Source organism: Crocodylus siamensis, chromosome 3 (assembly GCF_052110815.1).
Source record: "Crocodylus siamensis isolate JL-2025a chromosome 3, ASM5211081v1, whole genome shotgun sequence".
Taxonomy (NCBI): domain Eukaryota; kingdom Metazoa; phylum Chordata; order Crocodylia; family Crocodylidae; genus Crocodylus; species Crocodylus siamensis.
In genome coordinates this window covers 130,316,529-130,344,275 of record NC_143397.1, presented here as the reverse complement: position 1 = coordinate 130,344,275, position 27,747 = coordinate 130,316,529, and the positions used below count along the sequence as shown (strand labels likewise).

At 46.7% G+C, this 27,747-nt stretch overlaps 1 protein-coding gene across 1 annotated transcript; it reads right to left on the bottom strand.

Moving 5' to 3' along the window:
- Window positions 1-1,228: 1,228 nt before the first annotated feature.
- Window positions 1,229-27,747, bottom strand: LOC149868805 (N-acetyllactosaminide beta-1,6-N-acetylglucosaminyl-transferase-like). Its single transcript, XM_090037672.1, has 3 exons — window positions 27,165-27,747; window positions 1,473-2,644; window positions 1,229-1,305 (listed from the first exon to the last, which is right to left on the bottom strand). The coding sequence occupies exons 2-3, from the start codon at window positions 2,392-2,394 to the stop codon at window positions 1,229-1,231; spliced, it is 999 nt and encodes a 332-aa protein (XP_089893798.1). The 5' UTR covers window positions 2,395-2,644; window positions 27,165-27,747.

Sequence of the window (27,747 nt, the reverse complement as noted above, 5' to 3'; positions counted from 1 at the left end):
GAACCAAGAGGCGCGATCGCAGGCCCGAGTGCGGGCAGCGGAGCCAAGAGGCGCGATCGCAGGCCCGAGTGCGGGCAGCGGAGCCAAGAGGCGCGATCGCAGGCCCGAGTGCGGGCAGCGGAGCCAAGAGGCGCGATCGCAGGCCCGAGTGCGGGCAGCGGAGCCAAGAGGCGCGATCACAGGCCGGGTGCGGGCAGCGGAGCCAAGAGGCGCGATCACAGGCCCCAGTGCAGGCATAGAAGGCCCCAGTGCGGGCATAAAAGGCCCCAGTGCAGGCAGAGAGCACGAGAGGCGCAGGTACAGGCCCGAGTGCGGGCATAGAGACTGCGGGGAGCGCGGAATAGGCTGGTACGTGAGCAGCCGCGGGACATAGGGGAGGCAGGCCCGAGCGGGGCGCTGCCTGGAAGTTACGAAGCCCTGAGTGGGGCGTAAGCCCATAGAGAAATCCGAGCTGGGCGAGAAGGGGCACAGTCAGAGAGCCGCCCCAGGAGGTGGCGCATGTATTGAGTTGGCCCCGGGAGAGGACCAGCATCGGGACTCGGAGAAAGTCCCGGCATAGTAAGATCAGCCCCGTGCCAAGAAGGGTAGGAAGGCAGCCTCCACTGACAACACTAAGATCAAAGACGTGGCGGGCGAGATAGGGGTGCATTCAAAGCCCAGGTTGGTACGGTAGGCAAGGGCACTAGGGGAGGTCACGGCACCCCTAGGGGCGGTCCTGCCACAAGCACAAGGCATTCTAGGAACTTTAGTTTTGCAGAACAGCAGTAGAGTTTGCTGTTGGTGGGAAAATAATGGACCCTATATTTTGCCACTGAAATCAGCATTTCTTTGCCCTCCCAACATGGGTCTTGCCAGCAAAAAATGGGGTGAGATTGCCCTTCCAGCAGTAGTGAACACTCCCACTCTAGACAACTACAATTTCAAGAACACTTTGTACTCCATGACACACACTGCCAGTGCCCACATCTGCTGATTACTTCTGCTGCTGTGCATGGCATTGTGCGAAATCCAGAGGCAGGGGGAGAAGAGTGAGAGAGGACTTCCCCTGGCATACGATTTTCATGTTACATTTCTGGATCTGCTCTTACTGCATATGCACAACCTGACTTTTACATCTCCATAAAGGCCCCATTGAATCAAAGTAACTCTATGAAGGTGCAAATGTCTGCTTCTGCCTATCTGACAGCAGGAACTGGGAAATACACTTTTTAAAAACGTTTATATTAGCTTAATCTGTAATGTAAACTGGATCAGTTTGTACCTCTTCCTTTTTAATACTCAGCACACAACTTGCAGGAATAATTTCTAGGATTGCCAGAAAGTATAAGGAAATGTTTCTCCCACCACCCCTAGTCCTACATCCCCCATTTGTATTTAAAGTGACTGAAAAGAAAATAAGCCATTTTGTTCACTGTGTGGCAAGTCTGTTAATAAAAAACACTTACTTAGGAGGGCAGAGACAGCAGACATACCTGGTATCCTATTGAGTGTCACCCAGAAATGCTCATCTGGGCTGTATGTGTCCTTGGACCAGGCGAGTAAATCAATGGCTTGTTGGTCTTTCAGAACAAACTCAGTAAATTCCCTTGTGACAGCGATATAAGCAGAGCCAAAGTAAATGGTCAGACTGTGCGGAGGTGGTGCTTTCCGTACAAAGGTCCACAGCATAAAAGAAAAGAGACTGTATACTTGTTCTCTGTAGATATATTTGGTCCTTCTTATAACATGAGCAGGAGGCAGTCTTCCAGGGGTGATGTTTTTCCCTTTAAATCCTTTCAGATAGTGAACTATTTCTCTGTTGGTCTTTAAGGGGAAATCTTGCCCACACACATTTAGAACATATTTCCACTGCACTCTTGATTCCAGGAGGTCTTTCATGCAGTTCAGATCAGCCTGAAGTCGAGATACGCCAGCATAAACCACTAGCTCCATTTGGGAAGCAAGAAAAGCATTAGGGAAACAGCTCACTAACTTCTCCACATCTTGCTTAAACTGAGCTGGTGCCTTCTTATCCACATGGATGCAGTACACATTTTGGGGCATATAAATAGCTCTGAAGAGTCTCTCAAAGGTATCAAATTCTTTATGTAGAGTCATGATATAAGCTAAAGGAAATACAGCTTCCTCTGCAGAGAGAGGGTGCGTTATATAGTGATTTTGGATCAAATACTCACTGCAGTTAGATTTCCCAAATGAGGTCATTAAAGTATTTTCTTGTACAAAAAATGCCTTCTTGTCAATAAGAGCATCACAGGCTCTGGCTAAAACAGGACTTTCTGAAAGGTCCAACCTCCTAAGGGATCTGTGCTTATGTAAATTAGCAATATAAATGATGACAGAAACTGCAACAGTAAGAACAAGAACAGCAAAGAACAAGTGCAATTTTGAATGCATTGTTCCTTAAAGATGTTTTTCCTACTTAAATTACTGCAAACCCAAAGTCATCTGACAACTTGGTCTGCTGGCTTATTGTTTTAGAGTTATCGCTTCTTGCTGCTTGCTGCAGAAGTGCTGCTAATTCTGATACATGGTTGTTCTCTTTATGCTGCACATCATCTTTTCTAAATTGGCATCAGTGTTGGCTAGTGAACAGGTCAAAACTGTTGTACTGGGCTCCCCGGTTAAAAAGACATCATTCAAGTAACTGGTTGGAAAAAGAAAATATAGGGTTAGATAGTTCAGAATGCCTCACGTGCCTGTAAAAATGTCCTATAAACAATGCAGTTATTTCACTTGATGCCCCAGGAAGATATGTCTTTTAAACCATTGAGATTTTTCAGTTCCTCATTAATAACTTTTATAACTATGAAGGATTTGTTCATGATACAATGACATCGAGTCAAAAGTCACTGGCAGGAATACAGACACTTAGGTTAGGTGTGCCAGCACTTAAATACTGAAGGACTGGGGCAGAGACTAGAACTTTGGTCTGACAGGTGAGTGCCTGAACCACAAGGCAGTTGATCATTCTCATTCTGTCTCAGTAAATATTTAAGTATTTTACACAAATGGAAGCATTTTAGCCAGAGAGATTGAGAGAGTACTCATTTCCACTCTTCTCCCGTCTCTTTTCGTTCCAAGAAAGACTGCAAGAGAGCAAAGGTGGGGGGAGGCATTGATTTAAACATGTAGCTATTACTTAATTTTAGTTGGTTTTATGTTGATTACTAAGAGAAACACATTAACAATGGAATTACAACATTAGAACGTATGTATGCCTATTTCCTCATATACTGCTCTCACGAATCAGCTACACTATTACTCAGTTATACTGGAACCAGCATTAAGCATTCTCCCAAACATCTCATATTATTAGTCCTAGAGGCTAATAATGTATACAAAGGGAAAGGGTATTTGGTGAAGGAGATTTTTGGCCTCTGTTGTTCCCTGTTTACAGGCAAGAGGGCAGGTGGTGGTGAGGAGAGGAAAGTTATTTTCTCATTGGTAAGATTGTGTCCTACTTCAGCATGCAGTTAAAGTTTACCCCAATTTTTCCCCATGCTTGGCTTGTGATACTTGAGGGATGTCCATAAAGGCAAAACTTAAGTTGGGGGTAAGATTTGTAGGCTTGTGCATGCTCAATCTTTCTCTCCCCACCTCCGCATATATATATCATTTTATATATATATATATATATATATATATATATATATATATAGCTATATATAGATATATATATTTATTTTATATATATATAAATTATTTAGTTAGTCTATAAAGCTGCACATCTACCCTGACTTCTGACTGACTTCAGACTTACATGCCTAACTATCTCTCTACAAAGTCTCAGAGCCATAGCCATAGTAATATCTCAGAGCCAGGACACCTTCATGCTAGGTGCTGTACAAACACAGGCTAAACAGCTCCTTCGAAAGAGTGACCATCTAGAGTGAACACTTTAAGTGCATTTACCCCCAGTTTTGGCAGGGACAAACTGCTGGTTGATAATTTGTAAGGTTACTTCGTTAGTGATGAAGTCTTTCTATCCAGTTCCCAGCATCTTTTGTAGGACTGCATTTTCAAAAACATATAATTTCCTGCATAACATTTTGGTCAGTCTCCAGTGTTCAGAGCTATATATTACTTCACTGGGGTAAACTAAAGTAATTTAACTTGAACATGTCTTTGATTTCTACACAGTGCTAAGTGTAGTGAATGCTGTGTATGCTGTGCTTTTGAGTAACTGGATATTCCTGCTGGATACACAGAGGGTCCAAGCAGTGTAACATCTCTAGAAGGAGTCTCAGGATTGGGCTAGCTTGTATTTCCTGGTATGGCAGAACTTGAACAAAGGCTCATCACCAGGGTCCTCTGTGCAGTGCTTGTAATACACTGTCCTACTCTCTGTATATAGTTCTGTATATAAAGTTCCTGTCCATAATAAAAACTTAATCTGCACCACATGGTTCACCTTTAGAGATATCACATGGCACCAAGAGTGGCAGGGAGCATGTGCTGGTGACCAAGTAAAAGAGCTGAAAGTGCACACAGAAGTGCAGCTTCCAGGTCCAACTCATGGCACTTTGCAGAAAGTGCCATGAGTTAGACCAGGGATGGGCAAAATACAGTCCATGAGCCAGTTCCAGCCTGGCAACAGGTTGGATCCAGCCTTGTCGATCTCTGCATGGGGCTGACCCCAGCCTGCTCCCACCCGGCAGCCTGTGCCACGTTCCTGCCTGCATCTGCCTCATGGCCACTAGGCAGCACCGCCCCAGCCGCTGACAGTGTGCACAGCTTCCTGGCAGGGCTGCTGCCATAGCTGTCTGGGTACTGCTCAGCTCCCTGTGCTTCCAGAGGCTCCTCCTCCTCTTCCTGCCCCTACTATGCTGCTTGAGGCAGCAGGCAGTGCAGGGAAGCCATGGGGACATGCACTGGGCAACAGATGCCCAGCCAGGACCAGCTGATGCCAGCTGCCAGCCATCTTCCACCCACTTGACTGCCTGCAGGTGACTGGTCATTGTGCTGGGTAGGTGGAGTGGGTGTAAAGTGTCTGGGAGATGAAGCTGGAGCCCCATGTGCTAGGGCAGGAGCTGTCTGGCTGTAGCTTCCCCCTCACCTGGCTGGGCATCTTCTGCCCGGCGCGTATCCCCACACACACATACTGCCCCAACACACACATGCACTCCTATCCCTCCTACATGTACCCCTTCACCCACTCCTCATATCCACCATCCACATGCCCACCTCCCCACATGGCTCCCACACACAATATACAAGAGTTAAACTTTATTTTGAGCTCTTATGCAATTGCCTCTATATATACAACTCAAAAATACACAAATCAAGAAAAAAAAATATTTTTTGAAATAAAATTAAAATATTGTAGGAGCTGTTTGATTTTTAGTATATGATTTGTTTGCTATCTATAATTTGTTAAAAATTATTTCTTCTGAAAATTTTATATGTATGGCCCTTGACAGCTCACCAAAACTCAGTAAGTGAACCTCCAGGCAAAATAATTGCCCACCTCTGAGCTAGATTGATCCTCCCAATCCAACAGACAGTAGTTGTTGGATCGGAAATGTGGGAGACTGAGCTCCAACTTGGAGCCGATCCAGGAAGAGAGGCTGCATCTCTGCAGCCTCTTGCCCTAGCTTTGCCCACTCTATCCTAGCTCCCATGCTGGCTCAGGATGGGAGGGCAGTCCGTTCTAGGGTTGCCCAGCTTGTGCTGGAGGGTGGAGCAAACAGATCTGAGCCCCTCCAAGGTGGGGGGGTTCCATTCCACCCCCGTCCGCACTTCAACACTGCTGGGGGAACTCTAAAACAGACCTCCCTCCTATCCTGAGTCAGCATGGGAGTTAGGAAGGGGGGAGAAGAGGCTGCAGATACTTTAAAAAAAAATAATTTTCCATATTCCAAGCCAAATTAGCCAAAACAAATTCCAAATCCAAGAGTCAGTCCAGAACCATATCTGGCCCTGCTACCAGCAGACATCCTCCACCCCCATCTGGGACTTCAGATGTTCCCAAATCCTTTGATGGGCATCCTACTTGCAGACCCAAGCCTGGAGACGTGAGGTTTGGATGCCCCCGAGTTTTGCTTGCCCTTAGCCATAAGACCCCAGGAGCAAACTAGGGAGGAGTCTCCCATTCCCACACAGTGGAGAAAAAGCCAAGGTTAACTATGCATTACCTATGCAGGTACTGTCCCATGCCAGCAGAACAGCCTTCCCTGGGTGTGACTAGGAAGCCACCACGGTGACCATGGTATTTGTCCTGCCAGGCAAGCATTGGGCTATGCTTGATCTGAGACAACAAAAGAGGATGCAGAGCTGGTTCTTCCCTACCTCCCATTCTGAAAACAGCACAGGGAGCAGTACTGGGCTGTGCCAGATAAGCCCTGCTTCCATCAAGACAAAGGTTACTAAGGATGTTCCACTTTGGAGCACCTTCATCTGAACCCCCCTGTAATGAGGGTTCATATTTTTGTGGGATCCCTTTTTAAGGTGCTCATCAGCCATGCACTTGTGTTTGGTTATGGCTGTAGAGCACTTTCAGGGGCCAGACTGGGTGAAAATTGTCACTTCTGTCTGCTTCTTCCCAGAATGGTTGCAGCAGAATCTGTAACACTGTAAGTGACATGTTCCCCTCTCCACCCTCTGCCTCCCTCACACACATATCTCCCATGCTCTCTGACCACCAAGGAGAATGTGGCATATCCCTGGAAAAAGTTCAAACAACAATTTGAGCTGTCTATGAAAGCTGCTGGGGCAGATCAATTAAAGGATGAGGAAAAGATTGCTCTTCTCTTAAGAGTAGCAGGCAATGAATCACTGGAGGTGTATAATGCCATCTATGCAGAAGTGAAAAGGGAGAGAGGAAAGTCTTGCAGGAATAATGAAAATGCTTGAGGATCATTGTGCTTCTACAAGAAATATCATTTAGGAGAGGAAATGCTCAGGATGAGAACACAGAAGAAAAGGAAAAAAGCAGAGGAGCTTATTACTGACCTGAAACTGAAAATCGATCGTGTGACTTGAACACTAAGCAACTCTCTTACAGCGTAGCAGATTACCATATTGTTCTGGGATGTAAGGATTAAAAAAATCTGTGAGCAGGTTCTGAGACTAGAAAGGGCAATGTATATATGCCTAGTGATGGATTAATCTAATCACAAGCCAATACAAACTGTAGAAGAATGCGTCACACAAAACTTGACTGTTAAGTACAGTACATGGGAAAAGTTGACAGGAAGTTAATTGGGCAGGGACAGAACTTGAGTTCACAGCAAACAATGCAGACAATGTGATAATTAGCACACCACTCTAGAAAATACACAGGAACTGTAAAAAACCCAACATTGTGCAGAGAAAGGAGGGAAGTGCATGCAGTAAGTGCAGAAACTGGCTCCTTCAGTGAATAATACGAGCTCCTATCTTAAGTCTTTTAAGTTTGGATTCCCAAACTTAAAAGACTAACTAATTAAAATGCATGCAAATGGCACTTATATGACCTACAGGATAGGCAATGGGCATAAGTAAATGCAGTAACAGAAACTCAGAGAGGAGTATGTTACACATAAAGGGACTATCAAAAGTGTCTGTGTCGGATTATAAATGAGTGGCAGTCCCAGCAGTAGGAGAGTCTGCACTGACCCTGTAATAGAAAAGGAGAGTGACCAAAAAAAAGTTTGTGTTGGTATGCAAAGGTACACTGCCTGTCTTGGGCCTGTACATGTGTGAAGCATTAGGTATATTTGAGAACATGTATGCCAAAGAGAAGCAGGAAACTTGATTCTGCCATTAACATGAAAGATACAGTTAACAGGGAATGAAAAACCGGTGGTACATGACACACATATGCTCCTATAGGGTATGGGAAATATGTTGAATCTGTATGTGTGACTCTATAGCTACTTTCTGTTGAATCTGCTAATAGCAATGAATGTATACTTTTACTTTAAGTTTACAATATATTCTGTGCTCGCCAGCTTGGTAGCATTCTTTCCCACACTTACGGTTGCTGTCATTAGTTTCTGAATGCCTTGGACAAAGATAACAAGTCCACATGTCTTAAGAGAATGACCAAAAGAGGAGCTGCAAAATGTGATCATATACAGTATCCTTTGGAGAACAGAACAACCAATGAATTGAGTTTACTTTTTAGTAATTATAGAAAAAAAGGGTGGAGAACTACAGTTGGCGATAAGCTCAAGGGAGCTGACCAGAGAAATAAAAAGAGAACACTTTCATTTATTTACAAGAAAGGAATGATTGTCACAAGAGGCTGAAGCCAAATTTTTCCTCCAATGAGAAGGCTTGATAGGATTTTGGCAGATCTCCTTGTACCATGATAGCTCCAAGATCCACACTTTCAACACTCTATTTGGGAGATACTGCTTTCAAAGACTCCTTTTAAGAATATGTTCAGCTCCTAAATGAGACATGTATGAGAAGGCTTAGCAGATGTGAAGAAGAAGAATATACATTGAAGACATAACTGTTTGGGGTAATGTTACCACTGAACATTAGGAGGGACTGAGAAGAGCACTGGAAATTGCAAGAGCTAACAACCTCAAATCAACTGAGGACAAATGTTGGCTTCAAACAAATGAAACAACATGTTTGGGGGAGAGACTGACTACAAAGGGAATCTTGCCTGATGAATCAAAGATTCAGGCAATGCTGAATATGCCAAGACCAGAAGATAAAACTGGAATGCAAAGATTGCTAGGCCTGTTGAATTATGCAAGCAGAATAATATATAATGCTACAAGACACACCACACACCTAAGACATGTCTTTTACAAGAGCATAAAATGGGTTTGGCAGGGAGAGCATGCAAAGAGTTTAAAGACTTAAAACTGACTTAAATCAGTCTGGTTGACATTTTTGACCCATTTAAAAGACATGAAAATCTCCACTTGATACCTCAAATGAAGTCCTGAGAGCAATACTGTTATAGGGCACTGACAGACATTTTTACGTTTTTGGAAAAATATATATCTATATCTGGTTATATATCTCTACACTCTGAGTATCATTCCACAAAGAAAACTATAACCCTTTACAAAAACCACACCCATGCAGCCCATGCACCTGTACAACGGCCCGCTGGCCACCCAGACCCATTACAATATCTGCCTCACGCACTACACACACACTAACAGACTCTGATCTCTCAGATCAGGCAACCCCTTCCTTTCATCCCCCACCCCGCTTGTGGGGTCACAGACTCAGCTCAACTGTCATCTGTCAGGGCACTGACAGACATGCAGCTCCCTGCTGTAGCTCATGGTGGTTCACAGAAAGCGCCAGGAGTCACAGTGACCTCCCCGACCCCACAGACATTTGGTGGTGTGTCAGGGTGTGGGGACTCAAGCTCTACCTTGGAGCTGATCCAGGAGGAGCGGCGTGTCTATAGCCTTTCTCCCCTAGCCCTGCCTCACCCCCCACCCCCTCTCAGCTCTGGTGCTGGGGGGCTCTAATCTAACCCCCCATCTAGTACAGGCTGGATAAACCCTGGCCTAGAGTTTCCTTTCCTCCCTTCTCCCTACTCCCATCCTGCAGACAGCACTGGGGTGGGGCTAGGCTGATGCAGGCCAGCCTTGAACTGACAGAAGTTAATGAAAGCACTTTCGTCTGAACCCTCATTATATGAAGGTTACTTTGTCATGCGATTGGACACTTTAAAAGTGCTCTGCAGCCATGCACTTCTGTCAGGCACAGCTGTACAGTGTTTTCAAGGGGCCGATCACATGACAAATGTCACTTCTGCCAGTGCCCATAGCGTTATGGAACTGATAGGCTGACAGTATCATATACATCAAGAACTGAGACAGACACAGAGAAGAGATATGCACAAATTGAAAAGGAGGAACTAGTTTTGGCTTATATGTGTACAAAATTTCACAACTTATTATATGGGTGTAGATTCACAGCAGGAAAAGATCACAAACCACCACTGGAAATATACAGAAAAGGAATGTGAGAAGCACTCCCAAGAACACAGTGCCTGCTTCTCAAATTACAGAAGTATGATATGACTTTGGAGTTCCAGCCACTTGGACCCCACTTGGTGACAGCAGACACACTTTCAAGAGCTTACCAGACAGTACACAGCTTGATGATCTGAAACAAACAGTAAACATGCATGTGAACATGATTCAATCATGATGAAATGTATCCCCAGATATATGAGATGAAGAAGGGACAGAAAACTAAAGATGAAATATTGATAGCAGTGATACAAGTTATTCACAAACAAGAAAAAAGTCAGCATCTCTCACCAGCATATTCTCATTATAAACATCAGCTCTTGGACGTATTCATGAAAATACACAGATCATGGTTCTCACAGTGATAAGAAGAATAATACTGGAAAGACACAAGACAAGCACTCAGGAATAACCAAATAAAAAAGTAGACCTGGGGATGTTTTTTTCTGGCCACAGATGAATACTGATATTGAAGAAATGGTGAGGGGGTGTAAAACATGGCAGAAGCATAAGGATGCCCAGCAATAGGAACCAATAACACCATAAACTGCAATTCTGTGGGCAAAAAAAATTGGAAATTACATATATATATTTAGGAAGACACAATCACCTAAGGATTCTAGTGGACTACTATATTAATTTTGCAAAAGTACTGACACTTGAAGATGCAACAGTTTTCAGGGGTGTAGGTTGTAGCCGTGTTGGTCTAAAAACATAAGACAAGGTTTTTTGGGTAAATCCAATATCTTTTATTAGACCAACTCAAATAGTTAGAAAAATTCTTCTTAGCAAGTTTTTGGGCACAAACACCCTTTGTCAGGCTGAGGATGCATCTGCAGATGGTCTGTGCTGTCAGAGGCCAGGATGTATGCAAGAAAGCCAGTCAGTTAAAATGTAAATTGGGTTGGTCAATAGGTGAGACAGGTGGGGCAGGGGGGAGGGGGAAGGGGGAATGAAAGTAGCTGTAGTCAAAGGATAAGAGACAGGAGTGGGGAGGAAGGGAATGAGAATAGCTGGTAAAAAGTGAAGGGTTTACACGGGCAGTCAGATATTAGGCGGGTTATTATAGACAGAGATTGTTTTTGGTTTGTAGAAAGCAAAGCCAGCACAGATTGTGCAGCTGTCAGACAAAGAGAAAGAGAGAGACCAAGATTTTCTGGATGGATTGGTTTGCAAAGAGCAAGGCAAGAAGGGGCCACTGATGAGAACGAATTGTGAAGCCTGCAGCCCAGGAAGGATATGGTTAATCTGTCAAGGAAAGGAAAGCTGGAAATTAGGTAAGACCCAGAGGGAAGTATGGAAATTCCAGAAAGCTGCTGGAAAGAAAGATCTGCTGGAGGAAGTATTGCCATCAGAGTTAAGAGACTCCAGAGAGACCTGCTGGAATGTGAAAGATCTATGGAAAGGGGTTTGAGAACACACTCACAAAGCACAGGGAGGAATTGAGAGTGGGTGCTAAGGAGCAGAGCTCAGGCAAAGTTTGTAAGAGCATGGAAAGCCAGAGACTCACAGTCTGGATGGAAGGTGTGTCCGGCGTTAGTGACTTGGAGTCCAGGAGGGGTCAGGTTAGGAGGGAATAGAACCCGATGGGTCCAGAGACTCTGGGAGGAGCCGGGAGAGTGAGAGAAAGATCTGATGCAGGGTCTGCAGGGCCCTAGAAGACCAAATGGTTGGGCAGTTCAGAGAAGGGGCACAGAGGGAAGTCCACTGTTAAAGCTGCCAGAACCAGGAGCCTGAGATTTCAGCTGGCCCAAGGAGGTGCCAGGAAGCCCAGAAGTAAGAGACTGTGCCCGTGAGGAGTGCAAAAGACCAGAGCAGGAGAAAGGAGAGATTGGGTCTGGGTATGACTTGAAACTGCCACCCTCCTGGGTGTGGTTAGGGTGGTGAAACTACTCATAGAGAAGTAGTCTCTGCAAAATGCTGAATAATAACCACCCTGGGGACAGGGCAGGGGTGAGGATAGGGCACCGAGCTCCCACTGCCTTGTGGGTTGCCCTTTATTGGGAAAAGCCTATGGGGAACATACCCCAACAGAAAACCCTTTGTGAAGGCCAGAGAAAAGGGATGTGTGGCAGGATACACCTTGAAACCTGACACTTTGGAAAGAGAGCAGTGCTGTAAAAGCAGCCTCTGTAAGGAGCAAGAGGGGGGATTTTTTTTGGATAAGTGCCAGCCTGGCTATAAGTCAAGCAAAGCCAGCCACATTGTACAAGCTGAGAGTGAATTAACCAAGAGGGGTGAGCCCGTCTTTTTGTCTTTGTGTTTTGCAGGATGTGTGAATCACCACTGAAGCATGATGACGTAAGCTTGGAACAGAAAGGAATCGAGCTTGGCTGTGTTATATGTAGTGATTGTGTTCTGCTGTGTTTGTAAAATGCTATTGCTATAAGTAATTATGATATTATCTGGGCTAGACTATGAAATGTAAAGCAAAGCTTCTTGATAGGCTATGAAATGCCTGCAGAATGGCTACAAGAAATGGTGCATCATGAAGAGCATTGCCTCCAAGGCCTCACAGAGTTCAGCCATGCCACAAATTAAGAAGGCTGGACTGATGGTTTGTTTTGTTATCCTTTTTTGGTTTTTTCCTTCTTTCCTTCCTTTCTTTCTTGCTTTGCTTGTATTAGATATGTATTTTAGCGTTTTATAGTAGAAATAGTAATTCAATGCAGGTATATTAATTGCCAGAATTTGTGCAGAGATTGGGAACACAGAGTAAAATAACAGGATCCCCAGGAAGACCAGGCCCTTCCTGTGCAAACAGCATGTCTGGTTTACATGGCCAGTTGGAAAAGTCCTACCCCTTGGCATATCTCCAGCTTTTTACAGTATGAAGGGGAACTGATAGTGCTACAATAGCACCAAGCATCCAGGTGGAATGACAAGAAAGCATTGCCCAGTATATAGTGTAGCAGACTTACCTTTTGAGCTTTGGATGAGTGCTGGGCTTGGGATTCTGCCATTCTGATTGGTGGAGCCCATCCACCAATCAGAAGTAAGCCAGGGTAAGTAAACAAGCCAGCTTTCCCCAAAGGGAGGGAGCAAGAAGCAATCTGGACCTGGTTCTAGATTGTGCCCTGCCCGGCTGGAGAACTTCAGGGATGGAGCCCCTGAAGCATATAAAAGGAAAGCGTGCTCGGCACGCTGGGAGAGAGAGATACAGTGAGGAGAAAGGAGCTCCAGAGACGCCCTACCTAAACCTCAGTGGTGCATGGATCAGCGCATGGTGATCAGGCCCTAGGAGCTGCTCGAGGTGGCTTGAGCCTGCAAACCTGGCAAGCAGCTGGGTAGGCAGTGCATGGATCAGCCCATGGAGAGCTGGGCTTGGAAGTAGCTCAAGGCTGCTTGGTCCCCACCCAGTGTGCAGACCAGCACACAGAGAGCCAGCCCTGGGAGCAGCTTGAGGCAGGCCCCACATGGTGCGCAAGTCGGTGCACGGAGAGCTGGCCCTGGGAGCAGTTCAAGGCAGCTCAAGTTAGCCCCAGCTCTAGGCCCAGAGCCCAGAGAAGGGCCCGTGAAAGAGAAGGACCCCGATGTGAGGCCGGAGGGTGGAGCCCATAAGGGCTCAGCTCCCATAGGAGTGTTCAGCCTGCCCTGTACAGGGCACCAGGCCATTGAGAGGAGCAGCCGGAGAGAGGCCCTTGTGGGGCTGGCCACCAGGGGATGAGCCTGGGCTGCTTCAGAGCGGGAGCGGGAGTTGCTGGGGAAGCAGGTCCCACAGAGGAGGCAGGTTTGGTAGAGGAGGGTCTGCAGCCTCCACCCTCCTCCACTGTGGGAAGGAGTGTGTCCATATCCCAGGGCCCTAAAGGGGAGGGGCTCCAGGGAACACCTTGTGGGTGCTGAGTGCACCCCCATATTTTGTGATTGTTGTTGTTTTGTACTGTACAAATTAATATAGTTATGGGTACTCGTTAAGGGAGTGTATATGGGTTTATCTGTCTTTATTGTCTATATGTGTTTATTGCCTATTATCGGAACTTACCTGTAGTGTTGCCTGTGTATGTCTATGGTATTGCTACCTCAACTTACCTGGGCTATCTAAGTTGATGCTCAGATGTGTTTATTGTGTTGATGCTTGACTTACGTGTTCAAAAGTATTAATGCTTATTCTGTGCAGGGCAGTTAATTATTGCATATGCTGTGAATTACCCAGTTCATGTTTTTGCAGTCCCTCAAAGTAGTGCAATATGTTGATTGCAGATTATTGTAGATGGTGTCACATACTATGTTTACTGTAAATAGCTAATGTTTCTAATTTATGTTTATTTATTGTAACAATACATTTTTATATAGTTAAGCACTGGTCTTGGCCTGGCTGTGTAGAGAGGCGAGGGAACTGCTCCCAGGTGGCAGGCCCCTCTCTCAGCAGCCTTGCCTGACCACACCATCCCTTTCACTGGCAGACAGGGCACACCCCTGGATGTACTTGGGCTACAATAGGAGGGGGAAAATTGCCAAGAACATGTCTTGTCCCCAAGGATTTTGACCATAAGAAGTTTTTCTGATCTGAATAGCCATCTTGTCAATCATATAAAACACTGGCTGTGGACTAGAATGCTACCTGAAATGCTGAGTAAAAGTTTTGGTAGGCATCTCAGGCTGTACATATTCAGTATGGGAGGCCTATTTAAATCTAATTGGCTAAAACTCCGTTGCCAGGTTAGGAAATGCTGAGGCAAGAAACTGAGTCAGACAGCATATGGGCGACATTTGAACAATAGTTAAGGGTTCATCACAGTGTCCAGCCCTTTGGAGCCCCTGACCACAAATGTAGTCATACTTTTCCTGGGATGACTGGTGGAGGTCTTCCCCACAAATCTCATGGACATTCCAGGTGATGTCAGTGATTATGCTTCACATATGTTGTAAAGGTGTGAAGGAGGATTATGTTGGCTTAGAAATGGTATGTCAAGGTTTGTTTTTTGGGAATTAGCATATAGGCATTAGAATGGTTCAGGATGGGCAGCAGAGGTTAATTGATTTCTAAAAAGCTTGGGTCTCACAGTCATATGAGATCATTACCTTCAAGGCAGACAGGGTGTCTAACACAACAAGGCCAACAAGAACACATAGTCTGGGAACTGAGGGAGTATGTATTATACTGCCCATAACATGAGATAAAAGTGGCACCAGCTGCAAGGCCCCAGAGCAGGGGGGCCAAAGTCTCAGTTTTGGGGGAACAGACCAAATTAGGAGAAGGCCTGGAAGGACCAAATTAGTATGTGTGTATGTGATAAACTACATGGACTGTGACAACCACACAGAGTCAACCAACCAGAGATAGACACAGATCAAGAGTCATCAGGAGTCATCAGGAGGGAAGGAGAATACAAAAGCAGAGACTTGAGAGTAATACAGGGTCCATCTCATTTTCCTCATCCTCTGCCTAGGTTCCTCCTGGGTCCCATCCCTGGTTTTTCCTTCTCCCCATCCTCCTCCCTGAGAAGGTCCCTGAGACGGGTCCCCATCCCTGTCTCCTGGGAAGGGTCCCTGAGGCCACCATGGACAGAGGGCATACTACCAGCCCATCTCATCCACCCTACTGGTGTGGCCCTCAGCATCCCACCTCCAGACTGCTAACGTGCTGACATCTGACACCTAAGAAAGAGCCTCAGAGTGGAGACTGCATCCTGGTCAGATGTACTTTGACTTTGATGACAGCCCTAGGATTTGGTAAATATATAGAATTGCTTGATTGTTTGTATTGCTTCTTTTTTCTTATCACTGTGTATCAATAAATTTGCCTATTATCTAATGGAAAGGTCATAGTTAGTCTGAGGGTGGGTCCATCCCCCTGCAACAAGGTATCTGGATCCTAAATCCAGAGCCAACAGAGCCAATTTGTATTTCCTTGTGTGACTGAATGGGAACAAGGGCTGATCAGTGGGCTCCAGAGCAATTGCTACAGAGTAATAATGCCTAGTATTTTATGTCAAGTTCCTGTCCACAATAATGTTGAGTTATCTGCATCACATAGCTCATCATTAAAAATGCTATAGATGCCTATCTTATCCTTGAGATCACTTTCTTTCTATGTTCTCCACTGGCTAGAATGGATTTGACTAGGTAGGCTAATTGTTCCACACTGGACAATTTTGCCTTCTGGTGGGTGGTTACTGCTCAGCATTTGCCTTTCAAGGATTTTTACTGTGGCATAATTGATTTTGAGCCCTGCTTGGCCTGGAACGTCTGCCATGTCTCCTGTTTCTGTAGCTTTTTCTAAGGTGTTCCCCACTAGCGCTATGTCAGCAGTGTCATGGAAATTTTTTGGGTATGTGCTGCCAGTACAGAAGAGGTTAAACTGACATGCGCGGTTTGAAGCTGTGAGTGGAAATTTCCAAGGCTCACCCAGTCCTTGCCCCCTGGGTGACCTGCGGAGCTGTCAATCATTGTTGACCTACTTTCCCCACAGACATGCTCAGACTGTGTCAGCTCCTGACTGAGAGCATGCTCAGTCAGAACCTGACATGAGGGAATCGGACTAGAAATTTCTCTGCGGAGAGCACACTGATTGGCTACTAAATTGATATAAAAGTTCTGTGAGCCCCTCCCTCGGGGGGAGATCGCGTGGACTAGAGACAGAGGCTGCTGCTGCAGGGTCTGTTCTCTGAGTCAGGCTTCAGGGCCTATTGATCTCCTCCTCCGGCTCCGTTGATACTTGCTTTGTGTACTCATCTGGCTCCTGACTTACGTTTTGAACTGATTAACGGCTTACGATTTTGGATCACCCTCTGGACTTTGTTTAACCCGGCTCTGGATCATCGACCTCGGCTTTCTTCACCAACTACGACTCTGCTCATCCCTCCAACTGACGTCTCCGCTGCTTCATCTTCTGGCTACTGACCTCGGCTTTTCGTATTCGACTACCCGATTTGTTCATGGCTGTGGACTGGCATCACGCGGTTCATCATCACCGTGTTACAGTTCGTTTTGTTGTTTGTGATCCCCATTTATGAGCTGTTGACCAGCCCTGGGACTAGGTCTTCGGACTGAACCTCGTGGGCCAACAGACCCCTTTGTTGTTAATTGTTAGTTTGTGTTCAAAGCTGTAACTGAAGACCTGTCTGCCTACACCTGAAGCGTAAGTCAGATAAACTCACCTGTTCTTTATCAATCCGCTCCGAGTCCCTAACTCCAGACTCTACGGCACTAATCCCGCCTGTCCGTATCTAATTGCCACCCCGGCCCACCGTGACCTTGGGGCCCGATCCTTCGGTTTTCCCCGACAAGCAGCAGGGTCTAGGCCTTCTAGGTATTTGTCATACACATGTACTTTGCCACTGCTTGCATTGCTTATATATTTTTTCCATCAGCCAATTCATGGCAGTACCAAACAGCAGCAGAGTGAAAACACTGCCCTGTTTTGCACCAGTATCTATACTGAAAACTGTTGTCTGTTTTTCACCATTACAGAATATTTTGCATTTTTGTGCATGGCCTTGCTGAAGTGGACAACTTTAGCGGGAATTCCTTAGGACAGAAGGATATTTCATAGTGCATGTCCATTCAGGCTGTCAGGTGCCTTTTGAAAGTAAATGAAATCTGAGGGAGCTTACCATTCGATGCATTCTTCTATGACGTTGTGGAATCGGCAGGATCTGGTTTACAAAGGAATTCTGGGGCATGAATTCATCCTGTTCTTCTCTAAGCTTTGCATCTGCTGTCTCCTTTACATTGGCCACATCTACATGAGAAGCTGGTTACTACTGCACAGTAGCATCACGTGGCAGGAAGCATGATGCAATGCTACTGCACAGTAGTAATGAGCCTTGGGGCTGCTACTGCACAGTAACTCTGATTACCACTCTGTCATTTAGTACTTGTTTAGACAAATACAGTATGACTGCACAGTAATGACTGTGCAGTCAGCATCTCTGCTTGTCCATCCATCCTTCCACCATTGCTCCCACCTGGGAGCTCAGGTGGTGTTTTCGTCGATCCTCCCAGTCTCGGGCTATGGGCTGAGGAGGGAGAGGAGGATCCATGCGGTGAACCAAAGACTGCGGCGCTGGTGTTATCGGGAAGGCTTTGGCTTCCATGACCACAGCCCGCCCTTTGGAGAGAGAGGCAGCGAGCTGCTGGGAAGAGATGGCCTCCACCTCTCTCCCCTGGGGAGGAGGCTCTTCTCAGCCAGGCTGGCTGACCTGCTCCGCCAGACTTTAAACTAAGCCCGCTGGGGGATGGGGGGACTACTGCCCCTGCTGGCCCGCTGAACGGCCCTTGCAAAGCCAGCGGACCAAGGCACTTAAAGGGCCACTTAAGGGAGCCCACCCCTGCCCCAGCCCTGGCACAATCTGTGGGCAAGGCAAGAGCCCCCAAGGGCACACTTGCCTGCCTGTACACTAATGCCAGGAGCCTGGGCAACAAGCAGGACGAGCTCGTCCTCCTGCTCAGTGCAAAGAAATATGATGTCATTGGGATAACGGAGACCTGGTGGGACTCCAGCCATGACTGGACCATGGGGATAGAGGGCTATACCCTGTACAGGAGGGATCTTGTTGACAAAAGGGGCGGGGGTGTAGCTCTCTATGTGAAGGAAAGCTACATGTCCCTGCAAGCTGATGTTGGCGACCGGCATGGACAGCTAGAGACCCTCTGGGTAAAAATTCGTGGGGAATTCGGCACAGGGGACACAACGGTGGGAGTCTACTACAGACCTCCCACTCAAAGTCCCGAGCTTGACCACGAGTTCGCCTGGGAACTGACTGAGGCCGCTTGCTCCAGGACCTTGGTTGTCATGGGGGACTTCAATTACCCAGACATCTCGTGGGAAGATCACTCAGCTAAATCTGAGCGGGCGCAAAGCTTTCTCTCGTGCGTGGATGACCTCTACCTGACTCAAGAAGTCTATGGGCCAATGAGAGGCAAAGCGCTGCTTGACCTGGTACTGGCTATGGGGGACGACCTAATCGGTGACCTAGTGATTGATGGGAAGTTGGGTGACAGCGACCACGAGCTGATCACCTTCACCATCAGCCGTAAAGCTGGCAAGTCAGTCAGCAACACAGAAGTCCTTGACTTCAGAAAAGCCGACTTTGACAAGCTCAAGAGGCTAGTCAGTCAGGCCCTCAGGGACCATGACCCCAGGGAGATGGGAGTTCAAGAAGAGTGGTTGCTTCTCAAGGAAACGATCCTCAGTGCACAAGCTAAATCTATTCCAACACAGAGGAAAGGCAGCAAGAAGGCACAGCAGCCCCCCTGGCTCTCCAGAGACCTAGCCGACCTACTGTGGCTAAAAAGGAAAGCCTACAAAGGATGGAGGACGGGATTCACCTCCACGGAGGATTACTCCGCGCTGGTCCGGTCCTGCAGGGAGCAAACCAGGAAAGCCAAGGCTGCAACTGAACTCCAACTAGCTTCAGGCATCAAGGACAACAAAAAGTCCTTTTTCAGATATGTGGGGAGCCGGAGGAAAAGCAAGGGCAATGTTGGACCCCTGCTAAACCAGATGGGGCAACTGGCAACTGACGCCCAGGAAAAAGCCAACCTATTAAATAGGTACTTTGCGTCAGTCTTTCATCAGTCACACGAGATGCCCATGCCTGCTATGGGACAGGGAAATCTGGGTGAGGGGGATCCCCTACCCTCCATCAATGCTGACCTCGTGAAGGAACACCTTGAGAAGCTGGATACCTTCAAGTCAGCTGGCCCTGACAACCTGCACCCCAGGGTACTCAAGGAGCTGGCGAGCGTCATAGCCCAGCCCCTGGCATGGATCTTTGAAAACTCCTGGTGCTCTGGTGTAGTGCCCGAAGACTGGAAGAAGGCCAATGTGGTGCCGATCTTCAAGAAAGGGAGGAGAGTGGATCCGGCTAACTACAGGCCCATTAGCCTGACTTCTATCCTGGGGAAGATCTTAGAAAAGTTTATTAAGGAGGCCATCCTTGATGGACTGGCCCAGGCTAACATTCTAAGGGACAGCCAGCATAGGTTTGTTGCGGGTAGGTCTTGTTTGACCAATCTCATTTCCTTCTATGACCAGGTGACCTATCACCTGGACCAGGGAGAAGAGATTGATGTCATATATCTTGACTTCAAAAAAGCTTTTGATCTGGTATCCCATGATCACCTCTTGGCCAAACTGCCCAGTTGTGGCTTTGGCTCCACCATGATCCGCTGGCTGGGAAATTGGCTTCGTGGTCGGACCCAGAGGGTTGTGATTGATGGCAGTCACTCATCGTGGTGCCCTGTGACCAGTGGGGTCCCTCAAGGCTCTGTCCTGGGACCCATACTGTTCAACATCTTCATTAACGATGTGGACATTGGAGTCAGGAGTGGACTGGCCAAGTTCGCCGATGACACCAAACTTTGGGGCAAAGCATCCACGCCAGAAGATAGGCGGGTGATCCAGGCTGACCTGGACAAGCTCAGCAAATGGGCAGACGAGAACCTGATGGTGTTTAACACCGAAAAATGCAAGGTTCTCCACCTTGGGAGGAAAAACCTGCAGCACCCTTATAGGCTCGGCAGTGCTACGTTGGTTAGCACTACAGAAGAAAAAGACTTGGGGGTCATCATTGACCACAAGATGAACATGAGCCTGCAATGCGATGCCGCGGCTAGTAAAGCGACCAAAATGCTGGCGTGCATCCATAGATACTTCTCGAGCAAATCCCGGGACGTCATTCTCCCCTTGTACTCGGCCTTGGTGAGGCCGCAGCTGGAGTACTGCGTCCAGTTTTGGGCTCCACAATTCAAAAAGGATGTGGAGAAGCTTGAGAGAGTCCAGAGGAGAGCCACACGCATGATCAGAGGTCAGGAAAACAGATCTTACGATGACAGGCTGAGAGCCATGGGACTCTTTAGCCTGGAAAAGCGCAGGCTCAGGGGTGATCTGATGGCCACCTATAAGTTTATCAGGGGTGACCACCAGGATCTGGGGGAACGTCTGTTCACCAGAGCGCCCCATGGGTTGACGAGGTCGAACGGTCACAAACTCCTGCAAGACCGTTTCAGGCTGGACATAAGGAAGAATTTCTTTACTGTCCGAGCCCCCAAGGTCTGGAACAGTCTGCCAGCGGAGGTGGTTCAAGCGCCTACATTGAACACCTTCAAGAGTAAATTGGATGCTTATCTTGCTGGGATCCTATGACCCCAGCTGACTTCCTGCCCTTTGGGCAGGGGGCTGGACTCGATGATCTCCCGAGGTCCCTTCCAGCCCTAATGTCTATGAAATCTATGAAATTTCTCAGTTTCTTGATTGCAGCCTGTATTTCTGACATCTGTGTTGGGCTGCTATTCAATTCAAGTTACACTAGCTCATGTTTCATTGAAATGTAGCATTGAAGAAAAGTTTGGGCTCTTAAGGTTTTTTTTAAAATGCTTTTCTGTTCAGCCCCAAGTGTGAGTACTTCCTTGTTCTTGCTTTAAATGGCTCATTTCTTGTTTTGGAATTTCCCCTGTAAATGTTCAGTTGCTTAATAATAGTGTGGTTTTCTCAGGCTTGTCACTTTGTAAGACAAGCATGTAGGCATTCAAAACTTCCTCCCCTTCCTCCCTGGTTTGCCTGGACACAGCCCAGTGATAACAGGTACACTTTCCAGCTGCTTGCACAAGCCCTGCCAACCAGCAGTGTCTTTAACTCACTCTAAAAGAACTCACTCACTCTTATTAGTCTAGATGTGCAGAACACAGCACTGGCCACACATATTTGAATAGCTTTTGTGGGTAGTGCCAGCTTGTCATAAGCCAACCAAATGCACACTTCTCACTGCTCTGCAAGGGTTCTATGTTATAAAACCCTTTTTCTGACACATATTGTGACTTCGTGGCATGGTTTCATGAGTCATGGTAAAAGTTAGCTAAGGTAATTTGAATATCAGTGAGAACAAGTGCTTCATTTTATAAGTGTATTATTAGAGACAATGCGGTCCCTTGTACAAGTAGGTAAATACTAGAGATATCCTTAACACCCTCGTATTATGTGTTTTGCCAGTGTTTCCCATGCTGGTGTTCTCGTGTATTTGATTTTGTGATCCAAAGCCATGATAACAATTGAGTACAGTAGTGCCTTTTATATTTGACTTGTTTACATGCCTTATTTGGTGCTGGATGGTAGAGACAAGCTCCCTCTGTGCTAATATAACTCCACTGTTTTAGGTTAGTTAGCCTGCACAAGAATTGCTAGTCTGTGCATGGAGAATCTACATCAGTTATTAGATGTCTTTGCACTGCTATGTCAGCATCTGGCCTGCATGATCTCCTCCCTGTGACCCACCACAATCCTCTGAGGACTAAAAACCATTCCTGCAATGCCCTCTACCCTATTCTTCTGCTGTTATCCAGCTGCTAGCCATAGTCTGAATCCATGGGTTGGCAGCTGATGCAGACAGAAGCAAGGAGCATGGCGAGAGCTGCATGTGCCTCAGTTAAATGTATCATCAGGCTAAGAGCCATTCCACATGGTGTTCTTCCACTGCCTTTTGCAAACTTCCCCAAGTGGCTCAGTGTATTCAGGTGCAAAGAACTCTAGGGCACTGTGCACCCTTCAAATTCTAATGCCTAACCCAGTCTATTGCAGTGCAAAAGTGGATGTGGCTAGTTGTGTGGAGGTAGAGCATGGCTCCATCCTGCATGTTTGCAGGTGGGCTAGGCTTACCTAAGTGTCTATATTTGGGTGTCCAGACTCAGGAAAACTCTGCCTTGAAGACATAACATTTGTGTTGTCCAAGAAGGGAGGCTTTAGAGGATGAGATGGGTGAGTTAAAGCAAAAGAGTTCTAATTGGATGAGAGAAGCATTGCAAACTGAGGCGCAGAAAAAAGAGAAGCATCTCAGAAGGTTTCCCAAATGTTTTGATGACTAATGACAACTAGAATTCCCTGAAGCTCTCTTGGCACTTTGCATCATTTTCTGCCTGGTCCCTTGAGAGCTAATGTCAGTTAAGGGTGTGGGCAAACATAATGGGTGTGTCTACACAAGACATTTACCGCTGAGTAGCCTAATTAGTTGTGCAGTAAATGTCTCAGTGTCTAGATCTGCATTCCTACTAGGATGGAGTAAACTCATTAACTCCTCAGTAAACACATGTACTATCCTTACTCTGCAGCAATGCACGTGTAGATGCTGACGGGGCAGGCTGAGTTACGAAGGTGCTTCACCAGGCTTACCCCCCGTACCCTCTGCCAGCTGGAGCAGCTCCAACAGCCTGGCTCAACATTCAACTGCGGTGCTGGGGAGCAATAAACTCGGGCATGACATGCACTGGAGTGTATTTTTGTGCATTAGTAGCACATATAGATGTGCCCAATGTGTGTTATGCTCTAAGGAGATTAAAAGCACAAAGTAAGTGGACAACAAAGCACAGTACTAATACCCTACAATTCAGGCTTTCCCATGTCAAGAAGAACTCCAGACAAAACAGAGATAACTCAAATGTGCTTCTCAAATAAAGCATTTCAGGTTTTTTTTTATCTGCCCCACCAACTGGGATAGGGAGTTTGCCAGCCCAACAGCTTGCCATAGTCCTTAGCTTCCTCCAGAAGCCCTGCATAAGACTCTAGTGACTCCTGTCCAAAATGGATAGTAGGATCCCTGTGACCACCTGCAGCAGCATGGCAGTACAATAGCATCAGATTCAGCAAAATCTGAGGCAGTTTTGGTGGGAGGGGACTATATGTCAGTACGCTACCAATGCAATAAAAATTAAAGCATTTCAAATCCTTCCTTCACTCACATCACTTTTAACATGTCTACCTAGACCTGTCTGTCAGAATAAGAAGTGGGGGTTTTTTCTGGTACAAGTACATTGGGAGCTGCAACAGTTTTCACTGAGCAAGCAGAGTTAAAATGGGAGAGTCACAAAGGAGTCATAAGTAGCTCATTGGTTCTGAGCTGGTTCAGAGGAGCTTCGTTTCAGTGTGGAAGAAGTCTCTGTTGCTGCCACTTGTTTTGTAAATGTTCTGTGGGTAAATGGAGACTGTATTAATGGACAGTCTCATATTACAGGGCCCTCAGTATCTCACTTCAAATGATCATTAAAGAAAAAATAAGAACCACTCTGTAGGTTCATTATTGTCTCAGTTCAAAACAGCACTTAAACATTAATGAGCTGCCCTGACTATGTATGCTTTCCTGCTCTGGGGCCCCTTGTTGATAAGAACTGCACCAGTGCTGGATACGGTAACTGACTGACTCCATGACAAATTGTAGCATGGCTCTGCACAGATTAACACATTGGGTAACCTTGTTCTTCAGGAAGCAGGCTGCTGTTGATTATTGCCCTACGGAGGCATGAACTCAGTTATGCAGAACTGCTGCCATGTCACAGCATGGTTGTGACTTGAGTTTTAAAAATGTAACCTGGAAAAAAAAGTCATATTGTCCTGGCCCAAAATGTAATAATACAGGAGCAGTGACCGCTGAGGAGAAGGACTCTAATGGTTTTAATCAGGGCATGCTTCATGCTCCTAGGCAGGCAGGGTCAATATATCATCTGCTTTCCAGTTGGTACTCTTAGCTATTTTAGATACTAGTGACTTCCTGTGAGCACCTCCTCCTTTACATGTTACTTCCCTGTGCAGTCCCAATAAGACAGGAGTGAGGACAAAAGTAAGGCCAGGGCTGTGTGTGCATTTTACGATTTATTAAAAAACAGAAAGGGTCAGAATCTAGGGCCTCCTCCTCCCATTCTGCACCCCCTACCCACTCCCCCGTAGGGAGGTATATTTCTTAATGGCCTACAAAGTTTGGCTTCCTCCTTTTGTTCTCCTTTAGCCTCCAAGAGTCCTGTAGTCTTCACTGCCCATAGTCCCACTTCAACCAAAGGGATGGAGGGTGCCCCCATTCCTATACTAGCTTATACTCTGCTGGTTAGGGCACTCTTCTGAGAAGTGGGAAGTGTGAGTTTAAATCCCATTCCTCAAGTACTCCCTGCATGCCTCATACAGGGAGGGCACCACTGTCCTGCTGAAGGTGGTATACGCAGGCACTTGGTAGGATGGGGCCATGAGCACCATGAGCTGCCTGAACTGTGGCTGCTCAACTAAGAAGAAGGGCTGGCCATCCACAGTAAGCATGTCCCCAATGCTCTGGGTGATCTTGCTCGCCCTTGCAACGCGCCCCTCTTACTGTCTGCCTTTCCCCCACTGTTCCAGGGTGGCCTGCTTCTGCTTTGGGGGAACGGGGGCTTTGGAGTGATGGGGATTTCCCTTTGGGCATGCTCCCATTGGTGCCAGGCTGAGGAGGAGCAAGGGTGAGGGGATGGTGCCTGCAGAGATGCATCAGCATCCCCGAGGTGCTCATGTGTTTTGTTCCCTTGCCCTGACTGGTTTTGGCTTGGCAGTGCAAGCAGATAGCATGTGTGGGATCATCTGCCAGCTCAAAATGATCCCAGACCATTACCCACTCACTTCTGGGGTGTGGGTGCATGTGTGGATGCTGCAATTTCCTCTTCCTCAGCAGGCAGAGGCACTGCAACAGGGGGAGTGGACTCAGCTGAGTAGCTTGCCTCTGCACCCTCTATCTCAGCTGAGCAGCTTGCCTCCACAGCCTCTACCTCAGCCTCCTCTGAAGTGCCTTCTAGGAAAGGAGACCTGGGAAACTTGAGGGGTGTGGAGCACAAACTCAGATGATTCCCCCTCCTTCCCCATAATTTCCCTTGCTAGGGCACTCAGATCCAGCTCCAGCTCCAGCTCTTCCTCTGGCACTGGAAGGCTCAGCGTGGAAAGTGAAATGGGGGTGGAGGAGACTGTCATGCTGGTGCTGGTGCTGCTGCTTGTTGTCATGGTGGTGGTGTGGGGGGGTTATGGCTGGTGCTCTTGGAAGAGATGCAGCCTCAGGCACAGGCAGTGGCACTGGCACTGCTCCCCATTCCTTGCTGCTTCTGGAAGCCTGCTGCTAGTTGTAGGAAAGAGGCTGCATCTCAGTTTGTGGGGAGGGAGGGAAGAACCTATACCTCTCCCTCTACCCCTTCTTCCGCTCCTCCCTGAAGGCTTGCCACCTGCCTTTCCATCATGGTGTTTCATAGCGTTTTGCTTTTATACAAATATGTAAATGTATCCGTGTTCCTATATAAATTCTCAAAGGTGTGTAGTCTTCTATGCCTCAAGGTATAAATGTATAGAAATAAAATATAAATGTATCTCTCTTCCTATATAAATTAAATTCTATAGTGTAACATCCTATCCAATATAATTATAAAATTGAAAAGAGTACTCTTTAGTAACTTTAGTAATGATTTTGATTTTGAGTGTAGAATGGAGTGCACACCTAGTAAATTTGTGGTTGACACTAAAGCGGGTGGGGATGTAGATAAGATCAGCGGATGAGTTTAGGATTCAGAATGACCTAATACAGGGGTTGTCAACCGGGGTATGCCAGGGGTACTTGGGAAGGCCCTAGTGGGTACACGTGGACAGGCAGGGATGGAGCCCCACCACCCTGCGCTGCTGCCTCCCAGGAGCAGGGCCAGGGCGTGGTGAGGGCAGCTGTGCCCCTCTGCAGGCCACACGGGCGCTGCTCAGCCAGTTGGACGAGGGTCAGGGTCGGGGGGGACTTGCATGCAGCGGCAGTTGCAGCCACCATCCACCACTGCTCTGTGTCCAGCTGCCCTCCCCTCCTCTCCGTGCTCTGGGTCCAGCCACTGAGGCTACACTTACTAAAAAAGGTTGAAAACCCCTTACCTAATACACTGGAAGAATCATCTGAAATAGGATAACATTCAATAAGGGCAAGTACAAAGTGGGTGCATCTACATGTGCGCCCCACTGTGTAGTACTACAAGTACTGCGCAGTCCTGGTGGCGCATGGGTCATTTCCAACCCTACTGCACAGTAGCAATATGCTACTTGATACTTGTTGCTCATTGCTACTGCACAGTAGCAGTGGCGGCATCCTAGTTAGTGCTCGCCGATGTGACATCACCATAGCTCATCACTACGGTGATGTAGCGTCTCCTGTAGACGTGCCCAATGCTACATTTGAGAAAATACTAGTTAGACTGCAGTACTATGTAAAAGGCCCTGGGGAATATAGTAAATCAGAAGATGAGTATAAATCAACAGCATAACAGTCCTTCCTTCAAAAAAGCTATTAGTGTACTATGATTGATTAAAAGAAGTCTCAGAATGGCAGTTTATTCTTAGCTATTTGGCTGTCTGCTGCTTCTGAGGTTGACATCAGTCACCATCAAAAACTCCAGTCTGATTCTCTATCTTGTCTCTCCTACATATTCCAGGCAGCAATAACCAGGCTATCTGTCAAAAAAGAAGAAAAAAAAGCCCCCTACCTGGCTGAGGAGCTGCACGGACATACGGGTTAGCACAACACCGCAGAGATCCACAAACAATCCTGACAAATGGAGGAAGAATGGAATGATGCATTAGTAAAAATGCTAGCTCAGCTCAGCTCACGTGATCTGCTAAAACAATTAAAATGAAAGAGACATCCACAGTCCAAGAGAGAGGTATGTTTAAACAGACATCAGAGACTAGGTTTTGTTTTTTCCTTTCTTAATATTCACATATCCCTCAGACAAGTTGCTTCCAAACAAGAGACAGATTTCTCCTTATTTGAATCGTCAGTAGACCTTCAGAATAAAAAAGATACGTAAAAGCTAGATCAAAGTGAGCTTTTCAGTCATTGGCTGACCACATTTTGTAAAGCCAGCTTTCCAGTTAGACAAGAATGTACTCCACCTCTCTCTATCTCACGCACACATTTGAAGTGGGAAATAGAGACAATTCCTTATCTGAGTAAAAGCAAGCCCAAACAGTTACTGCAGTATTGCAGAATCATAGGAAGTGTGTGTTGGAAGGGACCTCAGGACGTCATCTAGTCCAACCCTCTGCTCCAAACAGGACCATCCCCAA